Source organism: Scyliorhinus canicula, chromosome 2, assembly GCF_902713615.1.
Source record: "Scyliorhinus canicula chromosome 2, sScyCan1.1, whole genome shotgun sequence".
NCBI classification, from domain to species: domain Eukaryota; kingdom Metazoa; phylum Chordata; class Chondrichthyes; order Carcharhiniformes; family Scyliorhinidae; genus Scyliorhinus; species Scyliorhinus canicula.
Window position 1 is genome coordinate 35,654,253 of NC_052147.1, and position 25,914 is coordinate 35,680,166.

The following is a 25,914-nucleotide window of genomic DNA, read 5'->3' on the forward strand; positions in this document are numbered from 1 at the left end:
AGTCGGACCAGCTGGGGTTGGAAACAGGTGCGGAGGCAGATGTTGTAGCCTTCGCCTTGTTGATTACCCGAAGGCGGATCCTGTTGGGATTGATGGCAACCTCTCCACCCTGTGCCCTGGCGTGGCGGGAGGACCTGTTGGAATTCTTGACTCTTGAGAAGGTTAGGTTTGAACTGAGGGGAAGGGCGGAGGGGTTCTACAATTCATGGGCGTTATTCATTATGCACTTTCAAGAATTGGATAACATCGAACATTAGTCAGGGGTGGGGGAGAGGGACTGTATGTGTTAATGGTGACTATGGGTGATTCCTGATTCCTTTTTGTTATTTGTTTATGTTAACATGCGGGCAGTTGTTTGGGGGTTGGTGGGAGGATGGGATTGTTAGTGTTGATATGGGGATTGACATTATATTCGTTGCTGCCTATTGTTTATTGTTGGTGGGTGTAAATTTAGCAGAAAATGTGAAAAAGGGGAATAAAAATATATGTTTTTAAAGAGTAGCAGCTGCTACAAGTGTCATAGGTTTCCTTGAAAAAATACACTTCAAAGGGTTTCAAATCCCTTGACAGACTTTGGATGCAAATCTTCTGTTCAATTTCACATAGCAATACATTGCATTAGCCAGTGATTAACAGTTTTATTACTCCATAAACAAGTGCTTGCTGGATTACTGTTCTATCTTTCCCTTCACACTTGAATGCATCTCAAGTACCTTGTTTTGATACTAACCACAATGTTTATAATTCCTATTGCAATGATTGATAGTTCCTCATCACATCAAAAGCAGCGAAGGGCTTTCTGCTGTGAAAATTAGCAGACCAATACCAAGATTCTGATGGAATCCAGCGAGCTTTCCTCCATGAATAAATTAGCATGGTTTGTCTGCACTGATCAGGGTTTTAAAAAAGATTTTGTTTTACGTTTAGGAACAGTAGGTGAAATTGACCAAGGAATGTATTTTCAGTCTGGGCTAATACCTAGTGGTTTGCCTGGGCATGTCCCTGGGGAATTAAAGTGCTTTGCAGCCTTGGGGAGATGAGGGCATTGCTGGGTGGAGCCAAGGAATAGAGAGAGACATTTTGAGAAGCTGTAGAAAGAGGCAATTTTGGAGAAAGTTGTGGAGAGACCGAGTTTGAGAGACAGGCTTTTGGAAGTGAAGTCTGATCTAGCAACCCTCGTTTTGTAGACCACAGATGAAGGTTTCTTTCCCAGTAGGATAGGGGAAAAAGAGTAATAATATTTTAAAGCAGACCAGTCTCATCTAAAGACAAGGAAGAGGCTGAAACCACCTAGTGACAACAGCTTTTGAAGATGTTTAGCCAGAGTCTGAACGGATTCTAACAGCCAGAATCTGTTCTATACCGCAAGAAAGCCCTGTTAATTTTAAGATGGATTATTTTAAGATGTGTGTTTCCTGTCTACTGGGAAATTGTATAGTGTTATTGGGTAATTGTAAGCTGTTTGTTTTGGGTGTGAAGTTAAAAAGTTTAATATTGTAGTTATAATAAAGTCTTGTTATAAAAATAACAGCCCTATTTCTTCATGCAATCACTTCTGGAGAGAATTATTCTTTCCACACGATCTTAAAATAAACTAAAATATTGGGATTTTGGACCGGTATCCTAGCCACTGTTTGGGGTCTCGTCTTGGATCGTAATATATTGTCCTGCCCAATTACACATGCAATTCCAAAGGGGAGGAAAGTCCTCAGGCGGGATTCTCCTTCCCACCACACCAGTTTTCTTGTGCTGCACGCCCCCGTGGGCAGCGGGATTCTCCATCCCACCAGCCAGCCAATGGGATTTCCCATTGTGGGCAGCCTCAAGCCATCATGAAATCACCAGGCGTGGATGCGCTACCGGCGCAACGGAGAATCCCGACAGCGGAGAATCCAGCCTCTGGCCTTTTGGTTTTCGGAGCAGGGGAAAACCAAGCCAGAATTAAATAGTAAAAATGCTGCAAACACCTCATTAATAAAATAATAATGAATTACATAAACTAACAATTTGCGTCAAGATAATTGTCTTACTGTTTGTAAATCTGTTGAATGTATTTTCTTCAATTAGCATAACAGCAATGTACATTAACAAGATTGAAATCTAATGTGATTTTCAGCAAATCTTGTCTCCTGTTATCTCAATTTGTGGAGTTGAATATTTTCATTAGTTCTCTTGTCCTTAACTTGTCTGCAGGAAGGAAAGAGTCTGCATTTATATTGCACCTTTCACATCCTCAGGACATCTCAAAGCTCTTCACCGATAATAAATGACTTTGTTAAACATAGATGGTATTGTGATACCAGCCAATTTGCGCAGGGCAAGGTTCTACAAACATCAAAGGAGATGAATATATTATGCTATATCCGTGGGGTTTGATTGAAGAGTATATGCTGGCTGAAAGAATGTCAGCTTCTCCTCTTCACATAATGTTATGGCATATTTCTACATCCGCCTGAGCAGGTGCTTGGTTTACCATCTCTTCCTGAAGGCAGCACCTTCAACAATGCAACACCTCCACAGTACTGCACTCAAATGTCAAACTAGAGTGTGTGCTGATGTCGTGGAATGAGGGTTGACCTTCTAGTTCGGGACCTGTGCTAGAATTGAGCCAAGCTGTCTTTTTGTTTTCCTTTTATATATGTACTTTTATTTTAAATTCCTATCATAAAATGTCCTTCAATGCCTTATGTCATGAATTTGTTTTTGTGTATGATGAAGTAACTTTCAGCATCTATTACAAGTACAAAGTCACTAAACTTTGCATCTATATATATCTTTCATCTCCATACTGAGACAGGCTGAATTTGCACCTGATTGTTAATTTCTCTGATGAAACTTTATTGTTGGTATTCATTGAGAATTCCCAAACAGGAATAATTCATGAGTTATTTGCTGGAAACAATTAAGCAGATTTATTAAGAAAGCATTTTTGACTTCACTGCAAATGGTGGATGGAGAACATCCCCACCATATACAATTTTTAACAGTTGTTTCCTCCATCACAATATTAAGATGAGATCCACCTGCAGTAATTAAGCACACCCCCGTGTTTCTATTTTTCTGCTTCAACATCATCTTAAATTTTAATCAGTTTCATTGAATCTTTTCAGAGTAGTAGAAGTAGAATTGACCTGCTCGCTATTGTTTTTAAAAATGTTTAAAGTTCTCTTCCTTGACTTAAAAGATCAATTCCATTTTCAAAAAAGCAGTTCAGCAGGACCTTCCATTTGCAAGTAATTTAAAAGAGCTTTCTGACCATTTTATTAAATTGTTGCAGATGCTTCTCTTTTTACTCATCACACAGTTTTAAAAAAATTTTTTTTTAGGGGATGTGGGCTTCCCTGGCTAGCCCAGCATTTGTTGCTATCCTATTGCCCTTGAGAAGTTGGTGGGGTGCTGCCTTCTTGAACTGCTGCAGCCCATGTAGTGTAGGTACATTTACTGTGCTATTAGGGAGGAAGTACCATTCAACAAATCATGGCTGATCTACCTCAACTCCCACCTTCTCATGCTATTCCCATATCCCTTATGACCTTTAATACAGAAAAACCCATCAAGCTCCACCTTGATTATACTCAATGACTGAACACCCGCAACCCTCTGGGGCTGCAAAATTCCAAAGATTCGCAACCCATTTTGAGTGAGGACATTTCTTTTCATCTCAATTTTAAATGGTCGATCCTTTATTCTGATACTGTAGCACAATTTCCATTTTGAAAAATTAAACTCTTTTGTTTAAAAATTAAACAATAAATTGTTGCCAATTTTTGTAAATCCTTGGAATCCTCTCTTATCGAAATAAAAGGAATATGGTAGCATGTCCATTAGAACCTTCAAGAAAAATCATGTTTACAGGCATGCTTGTGGAGCTGATATGTGTTTATTGCAAACATTTGGTGCGTTTTTATTTTTTTAATCTATAATTTTAAGTACTGATAGATATCCAGAAAGAGCGACCTACATATGAACAGTTTCAACTGATGTAGCTAAAACTAAAAGCATGCTTTTCTATATTTACCAGTACTTACAGTATGTTTCACTCTAACTGTGCTTTTCTGTTATTTTTGTTTTGTTTTTGTATTGTGTTTTGTTTCTGGCCTTGGCTGTGATATAACTAAAAGGTGACTCTGCTGACATGTCAGGTAAGAAATCTAAAATATTTGGGCTACATCCTTCTCGTCCAACTACATCATGGAATGCAAACTACACTCTTTAATACTTAAACTAATATTCTCTTGTTAAAAGGCTGTATGCACAAGAAGCGTTGATATTTGGTTAGATTGATTAATTACCAATAATTGAATCATTTGGCAAATAGTTTTCATGATGCATAAGGATCAAATGTAATTCCACTGGAATCTTTGAAATAATTATTTTCCTGTCTTGTTAAATTACTGAAGACTATATTCAATTTCCATTCAGGAGCAGACGGTAATACAATCTATAAGGAATTATAAAAATCACTTCAACATAGCTAAATCACAGCACCCATGCTGGTAATCAATCAAAATAAATTGTGGGAATAAGTAGCTTTGTGTGTTTAAAATATATCAAAAGTAAAGTAGAAAGTCGTCTGTCACAAAATTGTAGAACTAATTTGGTAAGATGAGCATTAACACTCGGAAAAGCAGATCTAAGGAGTCAAACATAAAATGTTGTTGCTTTTTGAGAAGTACCTTGGGATGTTTTCCTATGTTACAGTTGCTATACAGTTTGTTGCAGCTGACTGGTATCAACATTTTGTTCTTTATATCAGTATTTAGAACAATTAGTGTCTGTCAAAACAAGCCCTCTAGGAGTAAGATTTTTTGTTATTGCACCTGGTGTAATAAAGCCAGCCCAATTTTCCACCTGTCACAGGCTAGTGATTCTCCATTCTCCATATTCCTCTTTGCTTGTCACACAATTATTTATGTCAAGTGCAATAACAAAATCTACTCCTTACTCTCAACTACAGGAACAGGTTACCTGTACATATAAAATGTTGCATTTGACCAAAATTGCTTTTTCCAATTAAACTGATGATTGAGCCTGCTGTACAGAACTGGAAATACAACATCTCATGGACATTCCATACAAGAACTGAATATTTATGCAAAAATATTCATACACTTCGAAATTCTATGTTGCATTTGGTTTGCCATTTAGGGCCCTTTTTTTGTTATTTCTGAGACTGAAATACTGGAACAGCATTCTAAAGTTTCAGATTCAATAAAGAGTGCGTGAGTAAGGCAGCACGGTGGCACATTGGTTAGCATTGCTGCCTACGGCGCTGAGGACCTGGGTTCGAATCCCGGCCCTGGGTCACTGTCCGTGAGGAGTTTGCACATTCTCCCTGTGTCTGTGTGGGTTTCACCCCCACAACCCAAAGATGTTTTCATAGACTTTACAGTACAGAAGGAGGCCATTCGGCCCATCGAGTCTGTACTGGCTCCTGGAAAGAGCACCCTACCCAAGGTTAACACCTCCACCCTATCCCCATAACCCAGTAACCCCACTCAACACTAAGGGCAATTTTGGACACTAAGGGCAATTTATCATGACCAATCCACCTAACCTGCACATCTTTGGACTGTGGGAGGAAACCGGAGCACCCGGAGGAAACCCACGCACACACGGGAAGGATGTGCAGACCCCACACAGACAGTGACCCAAGCCGGAATCGAACCTGGGACCCTGGAGCTGTGAAGCGATTGTGCTATCCACAATGCTACCGTGCTGCCCTTTGTGTGTAGGATAGGTGGATTGGCTATGCTAAATTGCCCCTTAATTGGAAAAAATAATTGGGTACTCTAAATTTATTTTTTAAAAAGAGTGCGTGAGTACTCAAATATAAGACCATTTAAGGTTAAGGGAAGGAGATTTTGTATGACCATGTTGCCTCCCTGCCGTGTATTTCAGTAATGTTTAAGGGTGGAGTCTCCATTGTGTGACGCCTTGATCGGGAATCCCAATCAGGCGGAGAATGGAATGTCCACCAAAAATCAGGTTTGGTGCACCAATCCCATGCGATGCTCCGATCTCCCTCCGGCGACCCAGCACGCGTCCCGCCCTGCGCCGGGGACTGGAAGCCTGATTCATCATCCCCACCCCCCCCGCCTTGATACCCTGGCCCCACAGTGGGAAATCCACTGGGCAGGTTTTGTTGCACGTTTGGCCAAACGTGGCCCTGATGTGGTGGACTCTGAGGTGGGTCAAGGGGGTCCTTGAGGTGCCCCCCAAAGTCCATCGGAAGGTCCCCCTCCACTGCACAATGCAAATCCTGCCCTTCCCCCCCCCCCCCAACACTGACAAGTAGGGGTATCCTCTCCCCCACCACACAAATAGAGGGTCATCTCATATCATACACATGCATGAGAGTGACCTTAACCCCTCCCACAGAGACCACCATCAAAGACCCCCGCCTGAAAGCTGAAATTCAGTCCAGGCAATACAGTGAAAGATTACTGCATTTTCACTTACCCTTTCCTAACATCTGTTGCCTCAGACAAAAGTATTTAAAGCAGCTGTTGTTACAAGTGTCAGAGGCTTCCTCGAAAGGCAAATACACTTGAAAGGGCTTCAAATCCCTTGACAGCCTTTGAAATACAAAACTCCTATTCAATTTCACACAGCAGTTCATCTCACTAGTCAGCGCACAGCAATACATTTCATTAGCCAGTGATTGGCAGATTCATTAGTCCAGAGACAGGTGCTGCGTGGATTGTTTATCTACCTTTCCCTTCACACTTGAATGTATTTCAAGTACCCTGTTTTGATGTTAACCACAATGTTTATAAATACTCTTGCCATGATTGACAGCTCCTCTTCACATCAAAAGGAGCTAAGTGTTTTCACTTCCTCTTATTTACAGCAGAAAGCACCTTTGTGGGGATGACTCATTATTCCCGTAAGGGGGAGGGAGAAAATGCCCCTACTTGTCAGCGGGGGGAGGGGGGGAGTATTTGTATTCTGGGGAGTGGACTGGCCTTTTACCGGGATTCCAATTGAATCCAGCGAGCTCTCCACCATGCCAATATATGCATGGTTGATGAGAAAGACTCAGTTCCGAGTGCCAGCGGAGACCAGTCCCAGTTCTGTGCTGACGGGAGAACTTAGTCTCCAGAATGAAAAGTCCAGGCCTTAATGTAGTGAAATATCCAAGTATCAAATTCATAAGGACTTCCGGAGGCGTTATGTAGCGGTAATACGTTTACAGGGTGTCTCCCCCTAGGAAACCTTTTTTTTTTAGCTCTTTTTGTCCTGTTTCTGGGAGTATTTTTGTTTAAAAACCCACTTGTGTATTGGAAATGCTCAAGAAGACCAGTAAGGAGTCTTACAACACCAGGTTAAAGTCCAACAGGATTGTTTCAAATGACTAGCTTTCGGAGCACTGCTCCTTCCTCAGGTGAATGGAGAGGTAGGTTCCAGAAACATTTATATAGACAAAGTCAAAGATGCAAGACAATACTTTGAGAAGCAGAGACCAGGGGGCAGAAGCCTGAAAGCAGACGTTCGTCTGCTGGATTGGAAGCTTCACGGAGATGTCCGTGGAGAAAATGCCAGAGGCAGCTTCTGTGACTCTGACCACTTCACTAATGGCCGAGATGCTTACCAGCATCTTGGTGGCGGAATTTGAGAAGCAACGGCAGGTAATAGAACATAGAACAGTACAGCACAGAACAGGCCCTTCGGCCCTCGATGTTGTGCCGAACAATGATCACCCTACTTTAAACCCACGTAACCCGTATACCCGTAACCCAACAATCCCCCCATTAACCTTACACTACGGGCAATTTATCATGGCCAATCCACCTAACCCGCACATCTTTGGACTGTGGGAGGAAACCGGAGCACCCGGAGGAAACCCACGCACACACAGGGAGGATGTGCAGACTCCACACAGACAGTGACCCAGCCGGGAATCGAACCTGGGACCCTGGAGCTGTGAAGCATTGGTGCTAACCACCATGCTACCGTGAGGCCCCAAATGTCGGAGGACCTCCGCAAGTCGATGGAAGAAGCCCTGGCTCCCATTCAGTTGAAGTTGGAGAAGAACCACGTAATGGTGAAAGTGCATGGTGCCGTAATATAATATGGAGATGTTTATTTCGAGGAATGACGACCAGGTTGCCTCTCTGGAAGCGGAGATATCGCTGATGACTGAGGTGTATAAAGTGCTGAAGGCCAAAGTGAATGGTTTGGAGAATTGTTCAAGGAAGCAAAATATCTGTGATGTGGGATTGCCAGAGGGGATGGGAGGCCCAATTCCCACAGTGTATTTTGCGAAGATGTTTGGGCGATGGTGGAGGTGGTTGAAATCATGTACCCTCCCGAGCTGGTTCGAGCCCACCGGGGGAAGCCCTGTACCAACGAACCACCATGATCAGTTATTGTGAAATTTCAGAGCTTTCAGGAAAAAGAGCGGGTCCTGAGAGTGGGCAAAGGACCATCGTGATTACAAATGGGAAGGCCACACCATCACGATGTGGGAGTGGAAAAGAAGCAGGCGACGTTCAACAAGGCCAAAACTGCCTTGTTTAAAAGTGGAGTCTGTTTTGGTGTAGTGTACCCGGTGCAGCTAAGAGTGACATTTGAGGAAAAGACTCTGATGAGTGGCGGATTCTTTTGTAAAGAAAAAGCACAGGCTAGGTCGGTTCATTAAGGCTTTTGAGGCTTTTTTGGATGTTGGGGATAAGCATGTGGATATGGGAAATTTTGGTGGTTCCTTGTTCATGTTCGCATTTCTGTGTTCTTGTGGGTTGAATGTTTTGCAAGTTGAACTTGGATGGGAGGTTTTTATTCTATGGAGGGATTTTGATCTATTTGTTATAACGGCTGTGATAATATATAGCTCCCTGTTGAGGACTGTTTTAAGATTTTTTTCACTGTGTCCTTTTTCTGTTAGCATCTTTATTTACTCCGAGTTGGAATCCCCATTGGGGCCTGAGGAAATTTTGAAATGTATTCGGTTGGTGTGGATGGGTAAAGCTCCTGGCCCTAATGGCTTCCCCATTGAGTTTTATAAGACGTTTGCGGAACAATTGATCCCTCTAATTCTAGATATGTTTAATGACTCCTTGTCCCAGGGTTCATTTCACATTTGTGCAGGCCTTGATAGTTTCTTGATCCTTAAGAACAAAGAACAAAGAAAAGTACAGCACAGGAACAGGCCCTTCGACCCTCCAAGCCTGTGCCGACCACGCTGCCCGTCTAAACTAAAATCTTCTGCACATCCGGGGTCCTTTTCCTCTATTCCCATCCTACTCATGAATTTGTCAAGATGTCCCTTAAATGTCACTATCGTCCCTGCTTCCACCTCCTCCTCCGGCAGCGAGTTCCAGGCACCCACTACCCTCTGTGTAAAAAATTTGCCTCGTACCTCTCCTCTAAACCTTGCCCTCGCACCTGAAAACTATGCCCCCAAGTAATTGACCCCTCTACCCTGGGAAAAAGCCTCTGACTATCCACCCTGTCTATGCCCCTCATAATTTTGTAGACCTCTATCAGATCGCCCCTCAACCTCCGTCGTTCCAGTGAGAACAAACCGAGTTTATTCAACCTCTCCTCATAGCTAATACCCTCCATACCAGGCAACATCCTGGTAAACCTCTTCTGCACCCTCTCTAAAGCCTCCACATCCTTCTGGTAGTGTGACAACCAGAATTGAACACTATACTCCAAGTTTGACCTAACTAAGGTTCTATACAGCTGCAACATAACTTGCCAATTTTTATACTCAGTGCCCAGGCCAATGAAGGGAAGCATGCTGTATGCCTTCATGATTACCGTCTCCACCTGTGTTGCCCCTTTCAGTGATCTATGGACCTGTACACTTAGATCTCTCTGATTGTCAATACTCTTGAGGGTTCTACCATTCACTGTATATTCCCTACCTGCTTTAGACCTTCCAAAATGCATTACCTCACCTTTGTCCGGATTAAACTCCATCTGCCATCTCTCCGCCCAAGTCTCCAAATGATCAAAATCCTGCTGTATCCTCTGACAGTCCTCATCACTGTCCACAATTCCACCAACCTTTTTGTCGTCTGCAAACTTACTAATAGGACCAGTTACATTTTCCTCCAAATCATTTATGTATACTACGAATAGCAAAAGTCCCAGCACTGATCCCTACGGAACACCACTCGTCACAGCCCTCCAATTAGAAAACACCCTTCCATTGCTACTCTCTGCCTTCTATGACCTAGCCAGTTCTGTATCCATCTTGCCAGCTCACCCCTGATCCTATGTGACTTCACCTTTTGTACCAGTCTGCCATGAGGGACCTTGTCAAAGGCCTTACTGAAGTCCATACAGACAACATCCACTGCCCTACCTGCATCAATCATCTTTGTGACCTCCTCGATAAACTCTATCAAGTTAGTGAGACACGACCTTCCCTTCACAAAACCGTGCTGCCTCTCGCTAATACGTCCATTTGCTTCCAAATGGGAGTAGATCCTGTCTCGAAGAATTCTCTCCAGTAATTTCCCTACCACTGACGTAAGGCTCATCGGCCTGTAGTTCCCTGGATTATCCTTGCTACCCTTCCTAAACAAAGGAACAACACTGGCTATTCTCCAGTCCTCCGGGACATCACCTGAAGACAGTGAGGATCCAAAGATTTCTGTCAAGGCCTCAGCAATTTCCGCTCTAGCCTCCTTCAGTATTCTGGGGTAGATCCCATCAGGCCCTGGTGACTTACCTCCCTTAATATTTTTCAAGACGCCCAAAAACACCTCAGGCGGGATTCTCCGATCCCCCGTGGGAGTCGGAGAATTGCCCGGGACCGGCGTCAATCCCGCCTCCGCCATGTCCCGAATTCTCGCCCCAGATTCGGGGCGGATTCGCGCCAGTCGGCAGGCCCCCCCCAGCAATTCTCCGGCCCACGATGGGCCGAAGTCCCGCCGCTGACAGGCCTCACCCGCCGACGGGAATCAAAACACCTACCTGACTGGCGGTGTGGGCGGGCTCCGGGGTCCTGGGCGGGGGCGATCTGACCCCAGGAGGTGCCCCCACGGTGGCCTGGCCCGCGATCGGGGCCCACCGATCGGCGGGCAGGCCTATGCCGTGGGGGCACTCTTTTTCTTCTGCCTCCGCCATGGCCTTCACCGTGGCGGAGGCGGAAGAGACCCCCTCCCCTGTGCATGCGCCAGTATGACGTCAGCAGCCACTGACGCTCCAACGCATGCGCGGACTTACGCCGGCTGGCGAAGTCCTTTCGGCCCCGGCTGGCGTAGCGCCAAAGGTCATTCACGCCAGCCGGCGGAGTGGGAACCAGTCCGGTGCAGGCCTCGCCCCTCAATGTGAGGGCTTGGCCCCTAAAGGTGCGGAGAATTCCGCACCTTTGGGGCAGCCCGACGCTGGAGTGGTTCACGCCACTCCGACACGCCGGGACCCCCGCCCCGCCGGGTAGGAGAGAATCCCGACCCTCGTCTTTTTGTATCTCAATGTGACCCAGGCTATCTACACACCCTTCTCCAGACTCAACATCCACCAATTCTTTCTCTTTGGTGAATACTGATGCAAAGTATTAATTTAGTACCTCGCCCATTTCCTCTGGCTCCACACATAGATTCCCTCGCTTGTGCTTCAGTGGGCCCACCCTTTCCCTAGCAACCCTCTTGCTTTTTATGTATGTGTAAAAAGCCTTGGGATTTTCCTTAACCCTATTTGCCAATGACTTTTCGTTACCCCTTTTAGCCCTCCTGACTCCTTGCTTAAGTTGCTTCCTACTTTCCTTATATTCCACACAGGCTTCATCTGTTCTCAGTCTTCTAGCCCCGACAAATGCCTCCCTTTTCTTTTTGATGAGGCCTACAATATCTCTCTTATCCATGGTTCAAGGAGGGAGAGATTAATTTGTGTATTTACAACCAAATCCTACCAGCGGTGTCGGCTCCATTGGATGAGGTGAAGGTGAAATGGGAGGGCGAATTGGGTCCTATTCTGAATGATGAGATGTGGTGCGAGACTTTTGCAGGGCCAACTCCACATCCTCTTGCGCTCAGTTTAATCTGATCCAATTTAAGGTGGTGCATGGGGCTCATTTGACGAAGGCGAGGATGAACGTTTTTTTCTCTGGGGCGGAGGGCAGGTATGAGCGTGTTCCAGGGGGCCGGCTAACCACATTCATATGTTTTGGTCTTATCCCAAATTAGTGAGCTTCTGGGTCGCCTTCTTTAGCACCATGTCATAGGTTCTTAATGTTTGTCTGGAGCCATGTCCATTGGTGGCCATTTACAGGGTATCAGACTCGCCGTTGCTGCAGACACGGTGAAGGCAAATGTCCTTGTCTCTGCCTCGTTGATAGCCCGGAGGTGAGTTCTGCTTGTGTGGAGGTCTCCTACTTTGCCCAGTGCCTTGGGTTGGTTGGGTGACCTCATGTCGTTCTTACATTTGGAAAAGGTCAAGTACACCATTAGGGTATCAATAGAGGGGTTCTACCGAAGATGGCAGCCATTCATTTCTTTTTTTAAAGAGTTAGTCACTGTCAGTTTTTAAGGGGTTTAGTTTAATGTTGGGGGGCTAAGTTAATTGTGGTTCCTAATTGTTTATTGTGTTTTTTGTGCATTGTAACTTGAACTAACTTTTATATTATTCCGTTTCCACTGAACATTTCCAATATTTTTTTTTATGTACCAAATTCCAATTGGACTTCATTGGAAATAAAACAAAAAATCCACAGTTAAACATTTTACTTTTAGAAAATGAGCAGAATTTCACAACATGTGACAATTACAAAACTTGTTAAACTGGCTGATCGTCATTACTATACCAAATCTCTCTGTACTGTCACCTCAAGATTTTATCATTCTGGATCTGGAGGTCAGGAAAGAGTAATAACTTTATTTCTTTCTTGCACTGGTGCAATGACACCAGCTTGTAGATTTTATAAAGCTGATTAAAATGTTTTGTTTCTCAGGTACCGCCCCATTGATTCATATTTGGGACGCCACAACCAAACAGACCCATTCGGTGCTCCGTTGTTACCATACAAAGGGTGTCTGCTGTGTCAGTTTTAGTGCCACGGGCAAACTCCTTCTCTCAGTCGGGCTAGACCCTCAATACACCATCACTGTCTGGAGATGGCAAGAAGGTGAGATGCATTCAGAAGATGACAGAGGAACACCAATGATTATTTAATTTATCTTGTCATTACATTTTTGTCGGTCAACAGATAAACTGCTTTTGAATTTAAAGAACCTTACACTAAGAATAATAAAAGAGAAGTACAAATAGCTGCATTAACATATCATTAATTTTAAATGCCAATCAGATTTGAAACCTAAAAGACTCTGAATGCTAAATCCAAAATATAATTGCAATTCATTTATTTTCTTTTGCATCTACTTTATCTGCCTTTGTCCCCTAGGTATCAAAGTTGCCAGTAGAAGTGGTCACACCAAAAGAATTTTTGTTGCAGAATTCAGGCCTGATTCAGACACTCAGTTTGTGTCAGTGGGGATGAAACATGTACGGTTTTGGACTTTCGCTGGCAAAGCTTTACAGAGCAAAAAAGGCAACTTAAATTCTATTGAGGATGCCAGGATGCAAACAATGCTAGCTGTAGCTTTTGGAGCTGTAAGTATCTTTATTTTAAACCTACTTTTAAAATATATTTAATCTTTTATGGGATTTGGACGTTGCTGGCAAGAACAACTTTTGTTGCCCATCCCTTGATCAAAGTGTCTCGCTTGGCCATTGCAGAGGGAAGCTAAGAGTCAACCACATAGCTGTGGGTCTGGAGTCACATGTAGGCCAGATCAGGTAAGGACGGTAGATGGGCTTTTACGACAATTGACAACAGTTTTATGGTCACTATTACTGAGACCACCTTTTAATTTCAGATTTCGTTGAACGCATGTCCCCAGAGTATTAACCTGCGCCTCTCGATTACTAGTTCAGTGTCATTACCACAACACCACTGTTTCCCCCACTTGTATAGGTGTATGTTAGATTATTATTTAAAGCTGATTCAAACCAAATATAAAGGTCTCCCACATTGTTTTCTATGGTAGGCATTAAAACCTTATAAAAATAAGTTACAAGCCTCCCATGAATAAATGAGTAAAAAGGTCAGAACACAAATGGTTTTCTGCAGACCATTGCTACGAAGACATGTTTTTGTTTATCTTGTATATATTTCTTTGGAAAAATTCATTTCAGTTTCTTTAGAAATTGTTATTTTGTACACTTGAAGGCTTGCTCTATAATTGGTGGGTTCCAGAAATAGAGATGCTGTTCTTATTTTATAATTTACTCCTCAAATTTTCATGTGAGTGTACCTTTAAGAAATGGCTGTTTAAGCAATGTACCTTTAAGAAATGGAGCAGCTCATATTACTCAAGTGATGTCAGAGTGTGGGTGGAGCTGGGTTTTTAGCTCAGCCATTTTGCAGTGTTTAGGTTTCAGTTTTGAGGAAAAGAGCTTGGGTGTGTCTGTGTTTGCAGTGAGCTGGATCTGCGGTGATCTCTGCCAGAAAAGACTATCTCTGAATCATTTGGGTGATTTAAACTCATAATAGTAATGTCTTTAACCTGATGTGTTTCTGTTTAAAGGTGTTAAGTCTTTTGGAGGTTTGAAGGAACATTTTGAGGAATGATTTAGTTTGTATTATTTTTGGGGTTATCTTTGAAGTAAGGGTGTTAAGAGATCCAATGTTTATTTTAAAAGGTTAAGTTGAGTTCATGGAATAAACATTGTCTTGTTTTAAAATCCACGTGCCCATAATTGTAATACCACACCCAGGGAACAAGCCATGTGCTTCAAAAGCAACAATAGATTAAAGGGAGAGGTTGGTTGAACTCCATGATACATTTTGGGATTCTGAAAACGCCGCTCCCATAACAAAATCAATAAGGTTCTAAACATTAATATCAAGTTGCATTGATTAATTAAATATACAGTACATTATAATGACACTTAAACATACACTTAATACTGCGGTTACAACTGAACCTGCTAGTTGAACTGGAAGACTCAAACATGTTACAGTTCTAAGCACAGAGGGCTGGAATCTCCAGTTTCCCAGCTGTGAGTTTCTCAGTCACGTGCTGTTCGCTGGCGGCAGGAGTCTATCATCCCGCCTCTTGTCAGTGGGATTTCCCATTGTAACCACCCCAATTGCAACAAGCAGAAAATTCAGGCCAAAATATTAGGAATCCAAATACTTACTATAAACGGACAGTTTTTATACATTCCTCATATTCTCTATCCGTGACAATCCACACAATTCTGCTTTACTTAATTATTTAAAGGTTCAAATACAACTCTATGGCAGAATCTTACTAGAATTTAGCAAAGTGTCAGGTTCAAACTCAAACCTGACATGTATCTTGAGCCTCATTTCTAAAACAAAATTGGCCCCCAGTGGCTCTATTTACCTTTGCACCCCCGGAGGGATCGCCTTGACTACCTCACACCTTCACATCTGGTCATACCTGATCTAAACAGTATGCATATTTAGAGGGGGGGTCATTTGGTTTGTGGGTTGGGGGGGGGGGGGTGCTAATAGCCTTTAAATGCGTTCACATTTATTAATATGAGGTTCACATCCTTACTTACCAGCCCTTTGTTTCATTCTTACCAATTGAAAAGGATAATGTAAGCTCACAAAAAAAACCCTTTACAAGATAATTAAAAGCTTTCATGGTATTAAAATCTTTCTGTTGTATAGAGTTGCTGAGTGCATCATTATTACAATGATTTGTTTCTTTTCAGTTACTACGTTAAAACCAGTCTGTCTTCTTGCAGAATAATTTGACGTTTACGGGTACCATAAGTGGAGACGTGTATGTTTGGAGGGAGCATATTTTGGTCCGAATTGTAGCCAAAGCGCATAATGGGCCTGTTTTCACTATGTATACCACATTACGAGATGGCCTGATTGTAACAGGAGGGAAAGAAAGACCGTGAGTAAAAAGATACATTGGCAACTCATTACTACATGCTTAGTCCAAGAATAAGCAGTGATGACCTCCTTATGCAGGTTGAAATATGCAAGATTTATTGGTTCACATCAGTTAATATTCTTATTTTGCACAGTTGAAGGCTCAGTCTTGAATTGCTGGGTTCCAAAAATGTCATACTATGCCTTGCTAGAGATGGGGTTTTTATTTATAATTTGCTGCTCAAATCAAAAAGGTTCCAAACATTAATTTTAAATAATTTTCTCTTCTCTTATTGTTAACTCTGACTGAAATTTTATAAAATATTTCCAGCTGTATAATTTCGAGTTATATCTGGATACTGTCCATTAACCTCACCAAGATCATGGAGATGTGCTATTCACTTATGCAGCCACAGTATACCAATGACCTTTGTTCAGTCAAACACAAGCGGAAATTGAGAGTTTAATTTGCTTCAAAAATATCACACGGTGGGACAGAATGAGCTGAGCTCAGGGGTTTTTCTGGGGTTAGTATAGTTTGTGAGCTTACAGTATGAAAATATCTGTTATTGATGGGTAGAAAATCAGTTCTGCTGAAGGATTTAAAGACTTGAGGCACTTTAAAGGGGTAAGCATCATTATTTGTTAAGCAGCATTTCTGTAAGCATTTTAGAAGGACTTCCCTGTTTTCCCTGTTTCTACCACCGGAGTGGAGTAGAAGGATGCAGCACCATCACATCCGCCGTCCATGGAAGTTCCCAACAAGAACAGTATGGAATGCTGTGAGCAACAGGACAAACATGCCTAGTTTTTTTTTAAACTGGCCTTCGTGGATCAGCAAAATAATTCCAAATCCAAAGCATGCATGGTACTTTAAATTATTTTGTTCTCTCACTGCCTTAAATTATGTTCAGCATGTGCCATGGGTGCCCATAAAGTTCAGCTTACACGGAGCATCATCAGCCTTTCTCACCAAATTTTCCTTTGCTCATACCTTTCTTGCACAATGTCATCACACCTGCAGTGGTTTGTGTGAAGGGGGGGAATGTGTAGCAAAGAAGCCAATCACAAGATCTAACCAGCATTCCAATAACAGAGTTTTCTGGGCTCCACTGCAGTTAATAGTTCAATGTTTTGCGATTGGCTCTTAACAAACTCCTAAAATACTAAATCAGCCTTTTTCATAACTTTAAATAAATATTTAAATATTTTAAAATCCTCATCCTGGTTTTCAAATCCCTCCATGGCAAACATCCCGCCCCTCCCCCATCTCTCTTTAACCTCCTCCTACTAGTGTTTGAGATATCCTTATTGCTCCAATTCTGGCCTCCTGAGCATTTCTGATTATAATTGCTCAACCATTGAGAGCTAAGCTTTCAGCTGCCTTGGCTGTGAACTCTGGAATTATTTCCATAAACATACACATTAAAGCCTGCCTCTTTGATAAAGCTTTTGATCTGCTCTGGCTACCTGCTTCTGTGGTTCAGTGTTTTTTTTAAAATTGTTTCTTTTGTATTCATTCACCAAATGAGGACATTGCTAGCAAGGTCAATATTTGTTACCCTTAAGAAGCTGGTGTTGAGCCACCACCTTGAAATGCTGTGGTCCAAATGGTGTAGGTATTACCAAAGTGCTATTGGGGAGGGAGTTCCAAGGTTTTGACCCAGTAATAATGAAGCAATGGAAATTATACTTCCACGTCAAGATGGTATGTGAGTTGGAGAACGTGGAGTTGGTGGTGTTCCCATTTGCTTTCTATCCTTGTCCTTCTAGATGGTAAAGTTTATGGGTTTAGAAGGTGATGTCACTGAGGACTTGTCAATTTGCTGCAGAGCATCTTTTAAATGGTACACACTGCAACCATGGTATGCTGGTGATGAAGGAGGTGAATAGTTAACAACAGTTTCTATAGAAGGCAAAATTCTCCACCTCGTGTTGCCGGTAGCGGAGTTCCTAGTGAGGCAAAGAATCCTGCGTTACTGAAGACAACGGGAGGAGCACCCCGTTTCCAATGCTCCGACCCCCCGCTGCCATTGGGATCAAGGATCACGCCCCATGCCAGCAGGAGGATGTAGATAGGTCATTAAGATCCATTTGCATCCACTTAGCAGGCTCAAGCACCATATTCTCCGGGCTGGCATGATTTAATGGTCCTCTGGGCTGGGAATCATAGGGGTAAGAATTACTACTGCTATTGACCGGCATGGCCCTGACACAGTGGACTTCCGGTGAGCCAAGGGGGTAACTCCTTAAGGGAGTTTCCCCCAAAGTTCATCCGAGGGCCATGTTCACCCCCCCCCCCCAATGCAAGATCCCCCTTAATAAGGAGACCCCCCTAAATAAAGAGACCCCCCCCTCTCTTCCCCCCCCCCCCACCCAGGGACCCTTTATATAAGGAGACCTCCTAAGTAAAGAGACCCTGCCCCCCCCCCCCCCCCAAAAAAAGAGACTCCTATCAGATGCCCCCAGAAAAAGAGACCCCTGTCTGGAAGCAAGTGAGCAGTCCAGACACGAGCAGTGAAAGAAATTACTGTTGTAACACTCACCTGAGCAATACACCTGCTTATCGCATGTCAATTCCTGGAGAGAAAAGCAGTTAGCTGTGCTTAAACCCCTTCAGATCCTTGAGCTGCAAGCCATTTATTCTCCTTACTACACTGTGATTGACAGCTTCCACACACACACACAGTTGTTATCTTGTTTCATTCATCTTTCTTCACACTTGAGTAACCCTGAAGTGCTCTAACCACAATGTTTATGAACATCAGCCACTTCAAACAGAGCTAAGTGCTGTCAATTTCCAGCTGACCACTTCAAAATCACTGAAGCATGAAGGGAGGTGATTGGAAAGCACTTAATTCTGTTTGAAGTGGGCCAGGACCTGTCAACCAAAGGTTATGTTTATAAATATTGCGCCAGTCACGGGACCTCGCTAACGGGCCCGCCCGCTAAGAACGGCGGCCCAATAGCAGGATTCCCTGGAAAATCCCTTGCAATTCTTGCCATGCATAAATTTGCGTGGTAAATGATTGGGCATCACTTCCTCATTTGCGCTCCCTCTGGGAGAACATGATAATAATCTTTATTAGTGTCACAAGTAGGCTTATGTTAACACCGCAAAGAAGTTACTGTGAAAATCCCCTAGTCGCCACACCACGCCGCCTGTTTGGGTACACGGAGGGAGAATTCAGAATGTCCAATTCACCTAACAAGCACGTCTTTCAGGACTTGTGGGAGGAAACTGGAGCACTCGGAGGAAAACCACGCAGACACGGGGAGAATGTGCAGACAGTGACCCAAGCCGGGAATCAAATCAGGGTCCCTGGCTCTGTGAAGCAACAATGCTAACCACTGTGCTACCATACAGAGAATTGCACCCATAGAGATTGCACATTTAACCCGAGCAACCCCTGCAGCAATGTGGATGAGATGATTGGCCTCCAACAACCACAACCATCTTTATTTTGGTGGGGCAGCAAGTTGGCACAGTGGTTAGCACTGCTACCTCACAACACCAGGGACTCGGGTTTGATTCCGGTCTTGGGTGACTGTGTGGAGTTTGCACATTCTCCCCTTGTCTGCATGAGTTTCCTCCCGCAGTCCAAAGGTGCACAGGATATGTGGATTGGCCATGCTAAATTGCCCCGTAGTGTCCAAAGATATGTAGGTTAGATTACGGGGTGGTGGGGATAGGACAGGCGAGTGGGCCTGGGTAGGGTGCTCTTTCAGAGGATTGGTGCAGATTTGATGGGCCGACTGGTTTCCTTCTGCACTGTAGGGATTCTAAGATTTTGGGCTAAGTATGATTCCAGGCAAATGAAGGGGTGCCCCAGTCCCCATTGACTTCAATTATACTAGAGCCCCTTGATACTGTACTTGATCAAATGCTGTCTTGATGTGAAGGGCAGTCACTCTCACCTCTGAATTTTTATTCTTTTGCCCATGATTGGACCAAGGCTGTACTGAAGTCAAATGCTCTTGTTGGGTGCCCTGTAATGTTTTGCTATATATGAAGGTGCAATATAATGTGAGTTGTTTATTTTTGATTGGATAGCAATCCTCTTAGTACCAAAGAAGAACAAGTACATTAGACCACTTACATTCTTCCACTAAAATTGGCAAAAGAAGGGGATTTTACTGAGACATTGATTTTGTTTTATCAGGTCAAAGGAAGGAGGAGCAGTGAAATTGTGGGATCAGGAACTGAAACGCTGTCGTGCATTCAGATTGGAAACTGGGCAGGCAATGGACACTGTGCGTTCAGTTTGCAGGTGCAAGGTATGTCGCTAGCCTCAACTAAAACAAAGCTCAAGCACATTAGAGACACAAGCTGCTGGGACTCAATTTTGTACCTCACCTAGCATTGTGACTCTGACATGGAATTGAAGAAGAGATAAAGCACAGAGTATAAGTCAAATATTAAATCAGAGGAGGGAGTGAAAACTTTCAAGATTAGATGCATTTCGTTTTTTTAAACTTGCTTTACACCCTGAAAATGAAGTATAAATACACTTGTAGAACATGTAAACTGCCAAGGAAAGCGACTGAAGTCACTTAGTTGCCATGGGTGTAGCAGCAGCATTAGTTCCATTTGGAAGGAGATATTAATTCACCAGTACCTGCTGAAATCATAGAATCCCTACAGTGAGGAGTCGGCCCATCAAGTCTACACTGACCCTCTGAAAGAGCACCCGACCCAGGCCCACCCCATAACTGCAGCCCCATAATCCCACCTAAAATTTGGACACTAAGGGACAATTTAGAATGTCCAATCCACCTAACTTGCACATATTTGGACTGTTTTATTAATTTATTGGACTGAATGTTACTGGGAAAATGAGGGCATGTTAACAGTGCTCGCTGTTATTAATAGTGTACAAATTGGCCAGCTAGTTCAGAGATTAAAACATACTGCACGAGTAATGAACCTCCAGAACTTGTTGGCTTATGCCCTTCCTGCGTTTGCTTCACAAACAGCACCTTGCAGTGAGTTTCCCCATTATTTGATGAATGTACTGGATTTATGCATTATTTGTCCATTTATTACCTATTAAAAAAAAGTTAAGGCTGCAACTTTAAGTAACTTTTTATCAAGTTGATAATTGTCAAAGAAATGCCAATCAACCTTCCTGGTTCAGAAAGGAAACGATGTCAAAAGTTGATTTTCATTTCTGCCTCATAAATTGTTCATAAGAGATTTTTTTAAGTGTAAAGTTTTAATTTTAATATTCATTCTTACTTTCCCAATCCTAACATTACTTCCCTCGCTTTACAATTCTTTCTGTACCTGATATGACTAATTTACCCTCTTTCTCCTGTGTTCATTTGTCGATCTTTAAATTTCACTGGTTAAGGAGATATAATTGGTCCCACCATTCACCTTGTGTTCCAGTTGCCCGCTCCATGATATTATAAACTTGCATTTCCAGCAATTTACAGTGCATAAACATCTTCTGCTGAAGGCTGCAGGATAAAGTTTAACCAACATTGTATGCCACAAGATGCCCCACTCCAACAAGGTCTGGCTTTAGTTTGCCCTCTTTTGATTAGTACATAGGCTGCATTAACTAACTGCTTCTCGCAGCTATATTCATTCATTGATTTGTTGAGGGAGATGGAAGCAGAGAAGAGGAAGAGAAAACTGCAGGGTTCACAAAGGATAACCATGGATAAAATGTTTTGGGTGGATCTGGGGGGGTCACAGACAATTTTTCAAGTGGTGATCGAAACAACTGCTCTCTAGCCAGGGGCCAGTTTCACTTCTGCATTTTCTCGTAGCATTGGGGGGAAACAAGGAGTGGAGAGTGGAAGATGGTGCTCAGTTTATTTCAGTGAGAAGCTGCAAATGGCACAGGTTATTTTTCAGCAGTTGGAAAGGGGAAAGATTTGATCCTCAGTGGATGAAGTGAATTACTGCTCACAGGAGGCAGGAATTAAAAGGTGCCAACAGAAGGTGGAGATTTGTTCTTCACGGGGAAAGTTTGTTTTGAGTGGAAACGAGGGGAAGGCCGAGTTGTTTTTTTGTTGTGATGTGGGTATGGTCATCTGTGTCCTCAGTGGAACAGAGAAGATTACCAGGCTCTGTACTTAGTGAACAAGAAGCACAGTTTCACTCAGTGAGTGAAAGGGGTGGTCATTTACTTGAATTTCTGCTTAGAAAGGTGGGGTTGTCTGGACCTGTGCGGAGAGTAGAGATGTTTGCATCCAACCTTACAAACCCTGCCACCAAAAGGAATAGAGCAGTAATAGTGTAGGAATGTCATCAACTCCAAATAGCACACTATCCTGACTTGGACACATCATCATTCCTTCATAGCCATTATGTCACTTTCCTGAAATTCATTATCTTATACTATTATGAGATGCACCCTCATCACAAAGACTACAGCAGTAACCACTACCTTCTCAGGACAACTAGGAGTGGCTGATAAGTGTGACCAAACATCAGCAATATCCGAAGCACAACTGCTTTTTAAATCTGCTTTCAGAGTGCCCTGAGCCACAATGAGATATAGTTACAGCAACCCAGGGTGGAATACATTCTAATTTTGTTAATTTGTTACATTAAAAAAATTGTAATTTTATAATGATTAAAATATGTGGATGGTAACCACAGTAGCCTCTGTATATGCATTTTTAATCTTTGCAGTCATATCACCTTTATTATGCTATGTTTAAATGCCAACAGAGATTAGGATTGGAGATACTTAAATTTTTCTCGGTAAGTATTCTGTTTGAGATATCGGTGGTGAAAGTTTTTTAAGTTTGGTTTTATTAACAGGGAAAAATTCTGGTTGGAACGAGAAATGCTGAGATCATCGAGGTTGGTGAGAAGAATGCTGCATGCAACATTTTAATTAACAATCACATGGATGGACCAATCTGGGGTCTTTCAACTCATCCTATTAAAGATATCTTTCTGTCTGCAGCAGAAGATGGGACTGTTAGGTTATGGGACATTACTGAAAAGGCAAGTGTGTAGTTTAAATTGTAACATTAAAAGATGGATATTCAAAAAGCAATTATTTTGGTCGTTAGTAATGCTGTGACAATATGTCACTGCCTTACAAAGTAATACATTATTGTCATTCTGAGCAAACCATTTTTGGTAGAATCACTTAATTGTAAGAGAAACAAGCCAGAGGGAAGCTAATAATATGATTGCTTACCCTAAATTTTAGCCACAAATGTAAGCCTCATTTTCGACTACTCTTGTCTGCAAATGTATAACACCTGGAACGATGGTTTCACTATATTCAAAAATGCAGAAGATATTTTTACCAAGATTCTTGCGTTCAAAAACAAATATTTTCAATGGAAAATGTACCAATCATATAGACGTAAGAAGCAATGATATTGGGAAGCTACATTGTGTCAAATTGTATGGAAGATAGTGTGATGACAGGATGTATTATGCTCTTGGAGAGATTGGCAGACTGAAAACAATCCTTGTGGGGAAACTAGTTTCCAATCTTTGCTAATAGAAGGTTATGAATGAAGACTACTTCAACTCCAAAATAAAATTACTTCCCTCCCCTCTGCAAAGTAATAATGGAAACATTTGTGTGTATTAGAAGTCTACACCAATAGTAAGTAAGGTGTTTAATTGTTGATGTGCATTTTGAGCTCTAAGCCCTTATTTTTAATTGTGTAACAGAAGATGCTGAATAAAGTAAACTTGGGGCACCCTGCTCGAACAGTTGCCTACAGCCCAGAGGGAGATATGGTAGCCATTGGTATGAAAAATGGAGAGTTCATCATACTAGTGGTGACAGCACTAACCATTTGGGGCAAAAAACGAGATAGAAGATCTGCCATTCAAGACATTAAGTAAGCAAATAAAGACAAACTCAAGTATGTCAGTCATTAAAATTTGAAACATTACTGTTGATCATTATTAAAGAAAGACTTGCATTTATATAGCCTCAGGATGTTCCAAAGTGCCTAACACCAATTACGTATTTACAAAGCATAGCCACTGTTGTAACATAAAAATTGGAGTCATATCTAATATTACATTTTAATATACTGTGGAAAAGTGAATCTGAAAGGGCCTTGCGGAAGAGGCTAGAACTAGGAGGCACAGCTTTAAAATAAGGCTATTTAAGATGGAGATGAAAAGAATTTATTTCGCTGAGAGTTGTTCATCTTTGGAACACTCTTTCCCCCGAGTGGTGGAGGCAGTGTAATTGAATAATTTTAAGGTAGAGGTAGACAGATTACTGACCAACAAGGGAGTCAAATGTTATCGGGGATATGTGGAATGTGGAGTTAAGGCCATAATTAGGGTGGCATGGTAGCACAGTGGTTAGCACTGTTGCTTCACAGCGCCAGGGTCCCGGGTTCGATTCCCGGCTTGGGTCATTGTGCGGAGTCTGCACGTTCTCCCCATGTCTGCATAGGTTTCCTCTGGGTGCTCCGGTTTCCTCGCACAAGTCCCGAAAGACGTGCTGTTAGGTAATTTGAACATTCTGAATTCTCCCTCTGTGTACCTGAACAGGTGCCGGAATGTGGCGACTCGGGGCTTTTCACAGTAACTTCATTGCAGTGTTAATGTAAGCCTACTTGTGACAATAAAGATTATTATTATAATCAGATCAGCCATGTTCTTATTGATTGGCAGAGCTAGGCTCGAGGGGCAGAGTGGCCTACTCTTGCTCCAACTTATATGTTTGCATTCTGTATGTCAGTAATGGCTATCTGATTTTTATTCATCTGTAAAACATGCACTAAAGATGTATATTAGGTGACTGTTAAGTGGATAATTATAAAATATTAGTATTTTAGCATTATTATCTTCACTATGAATTTATAAAAGTGAGTTTCTGGGTGTCATGCAGTGACTGGTGCTGCATGGTTCTATATATTCATCCATTGGAAATGGATATAGGATGGGGATGCAATGATTCAGTTAGAATGGATCACCTGGCTGTTTCTGCATAATTGGCAGTTCTGGGGACCCGTCATCCATAAATCTGATTAATACCTACAAGTATTAATATCTAAGTTTCAAGTATTAGTTATACTGCAACATTATGATAGTAATTTTATACGTTTGGAAATAAATTACCTATTGTCCTTGCAATTGTATTTTTATGAAGAAAGTATTTGATGGTTAAAATCTCTTGTTCAGGTTCAGTCCTAGCTCTCAATATTTGGCTGTGGGGACATGTGAAAATACCATAGACTTTTATGACCTCACGTTAGGACCAGCACTAAATCGAATCAGCTATTGTAAAGATATTGCCAGCTTTGTTATCCAAATCGACTTCTCAGCAGACAGCAATTATATCCAGGTACTAACTACTGTCTCTTCATTTTGACTATATGGTGGTTAAGAATCACAGTGAATAGTACTGTACCATGTTGGTTGTTACCGAGCAAGTGATTGAGATGCTTGGACAAATAATCTGCAGACACAAGTTCAAATCCCACCATGACAGCTGGGGAGCTAAAATCTAATCAAACAACATTGGACATAAAAGAAAAAGTGAGCACGTAACTATCAAATTGGTTCCCTAATGCCCTTTGGGGAAAGAAATCTGCCATCCTTACCCGGTTTGGCCTATGTGGGTCCAGATACACAGCAATGTCGTTCACCCTGAACAACAGAGTGGCTTGCTGGGCTATTTCAGAGGGCAGTTTTGAAGCCACAACTGCTTCTCAAGAGTAATTGAGGATGTTCAGTAACTGTGTTCCTTGTCAGCAATGCCCACATCCTGTAAATGAATAAAAAAGCTAAAATTCTGTGAACCAAGATGATCAGTTGAATGCACGACATTTTTAAACCATTTTGAAATAGATCATTCAGATGTAACATGTCACTTAAAATCATCTTGTAGTTTACAAAAACCTTGTATAAATTAAATACCTTGTGTAGTTTAAATGCCAAAAGTATTATTTCTCTGGATATATGAAGTGATATATGTTAACCAGACAATGAACCTAGCATGTAGCTAGAATGCATGGGAGGAAAACTTACAAAAGGTTAATGTTTGTAGATTGTTATCCATTTAATAAAACCTACTGTTATTAAAACT

The 25,914-nt window shown here is 42.2% G+C and overlaps 1 protein-coding gene across 8 annotated transcripts in view; it reads left to right on the top strand.

Moving 5' to 3' along the window:
- The window catches only part of LOC119952316 (echinoderm microtubule-associated protein-like 5), a 298,867-nt gene that overhangs the window by 258,308 nt on the left and 14,645 nt on the right, over positions 1-25,914 (top strand). For 5 of the 8 annotated variants that reach the window (XM_038775973.1, XM_038775988.1, XM_038776006.1 and 2 more), the window contains 8 exons: positions 4,122-4,142; positions 12,908-13,081; positions 13,358-13,566; positions 15,739-15,896; positions 20,038-20,152; positions 22,656-22,844; positions 23,532-23,704; positions 25,008-25,170. In XM_038775973.1, the coding sequence (XP_038631901.1) occupies positions 4,122-4,142; positions 12,908-13,081; positions 13,358-13,566; positions 15,739-15,896; positions 20,038-20,152; positions 22,656-22,844; positions 23,532-23,704; positions 25,008-25,170 (1,202 nt within the window). The remainder of the gene's footprint in view (positions 1-4,121; positions 4,143-12,907; positions 13,082-13,357; positions 13,567-15,738; positions 15,897-20,037; positions 20,153-22,655; positions 22,845-23,531; positions 23,705-25,007; positions 25,171-25,914) is intronic. The other 3 variants (XM_038776000.1, XM_038776035.1, XM_038775979.1) reach the window with 2 other exon arrangements.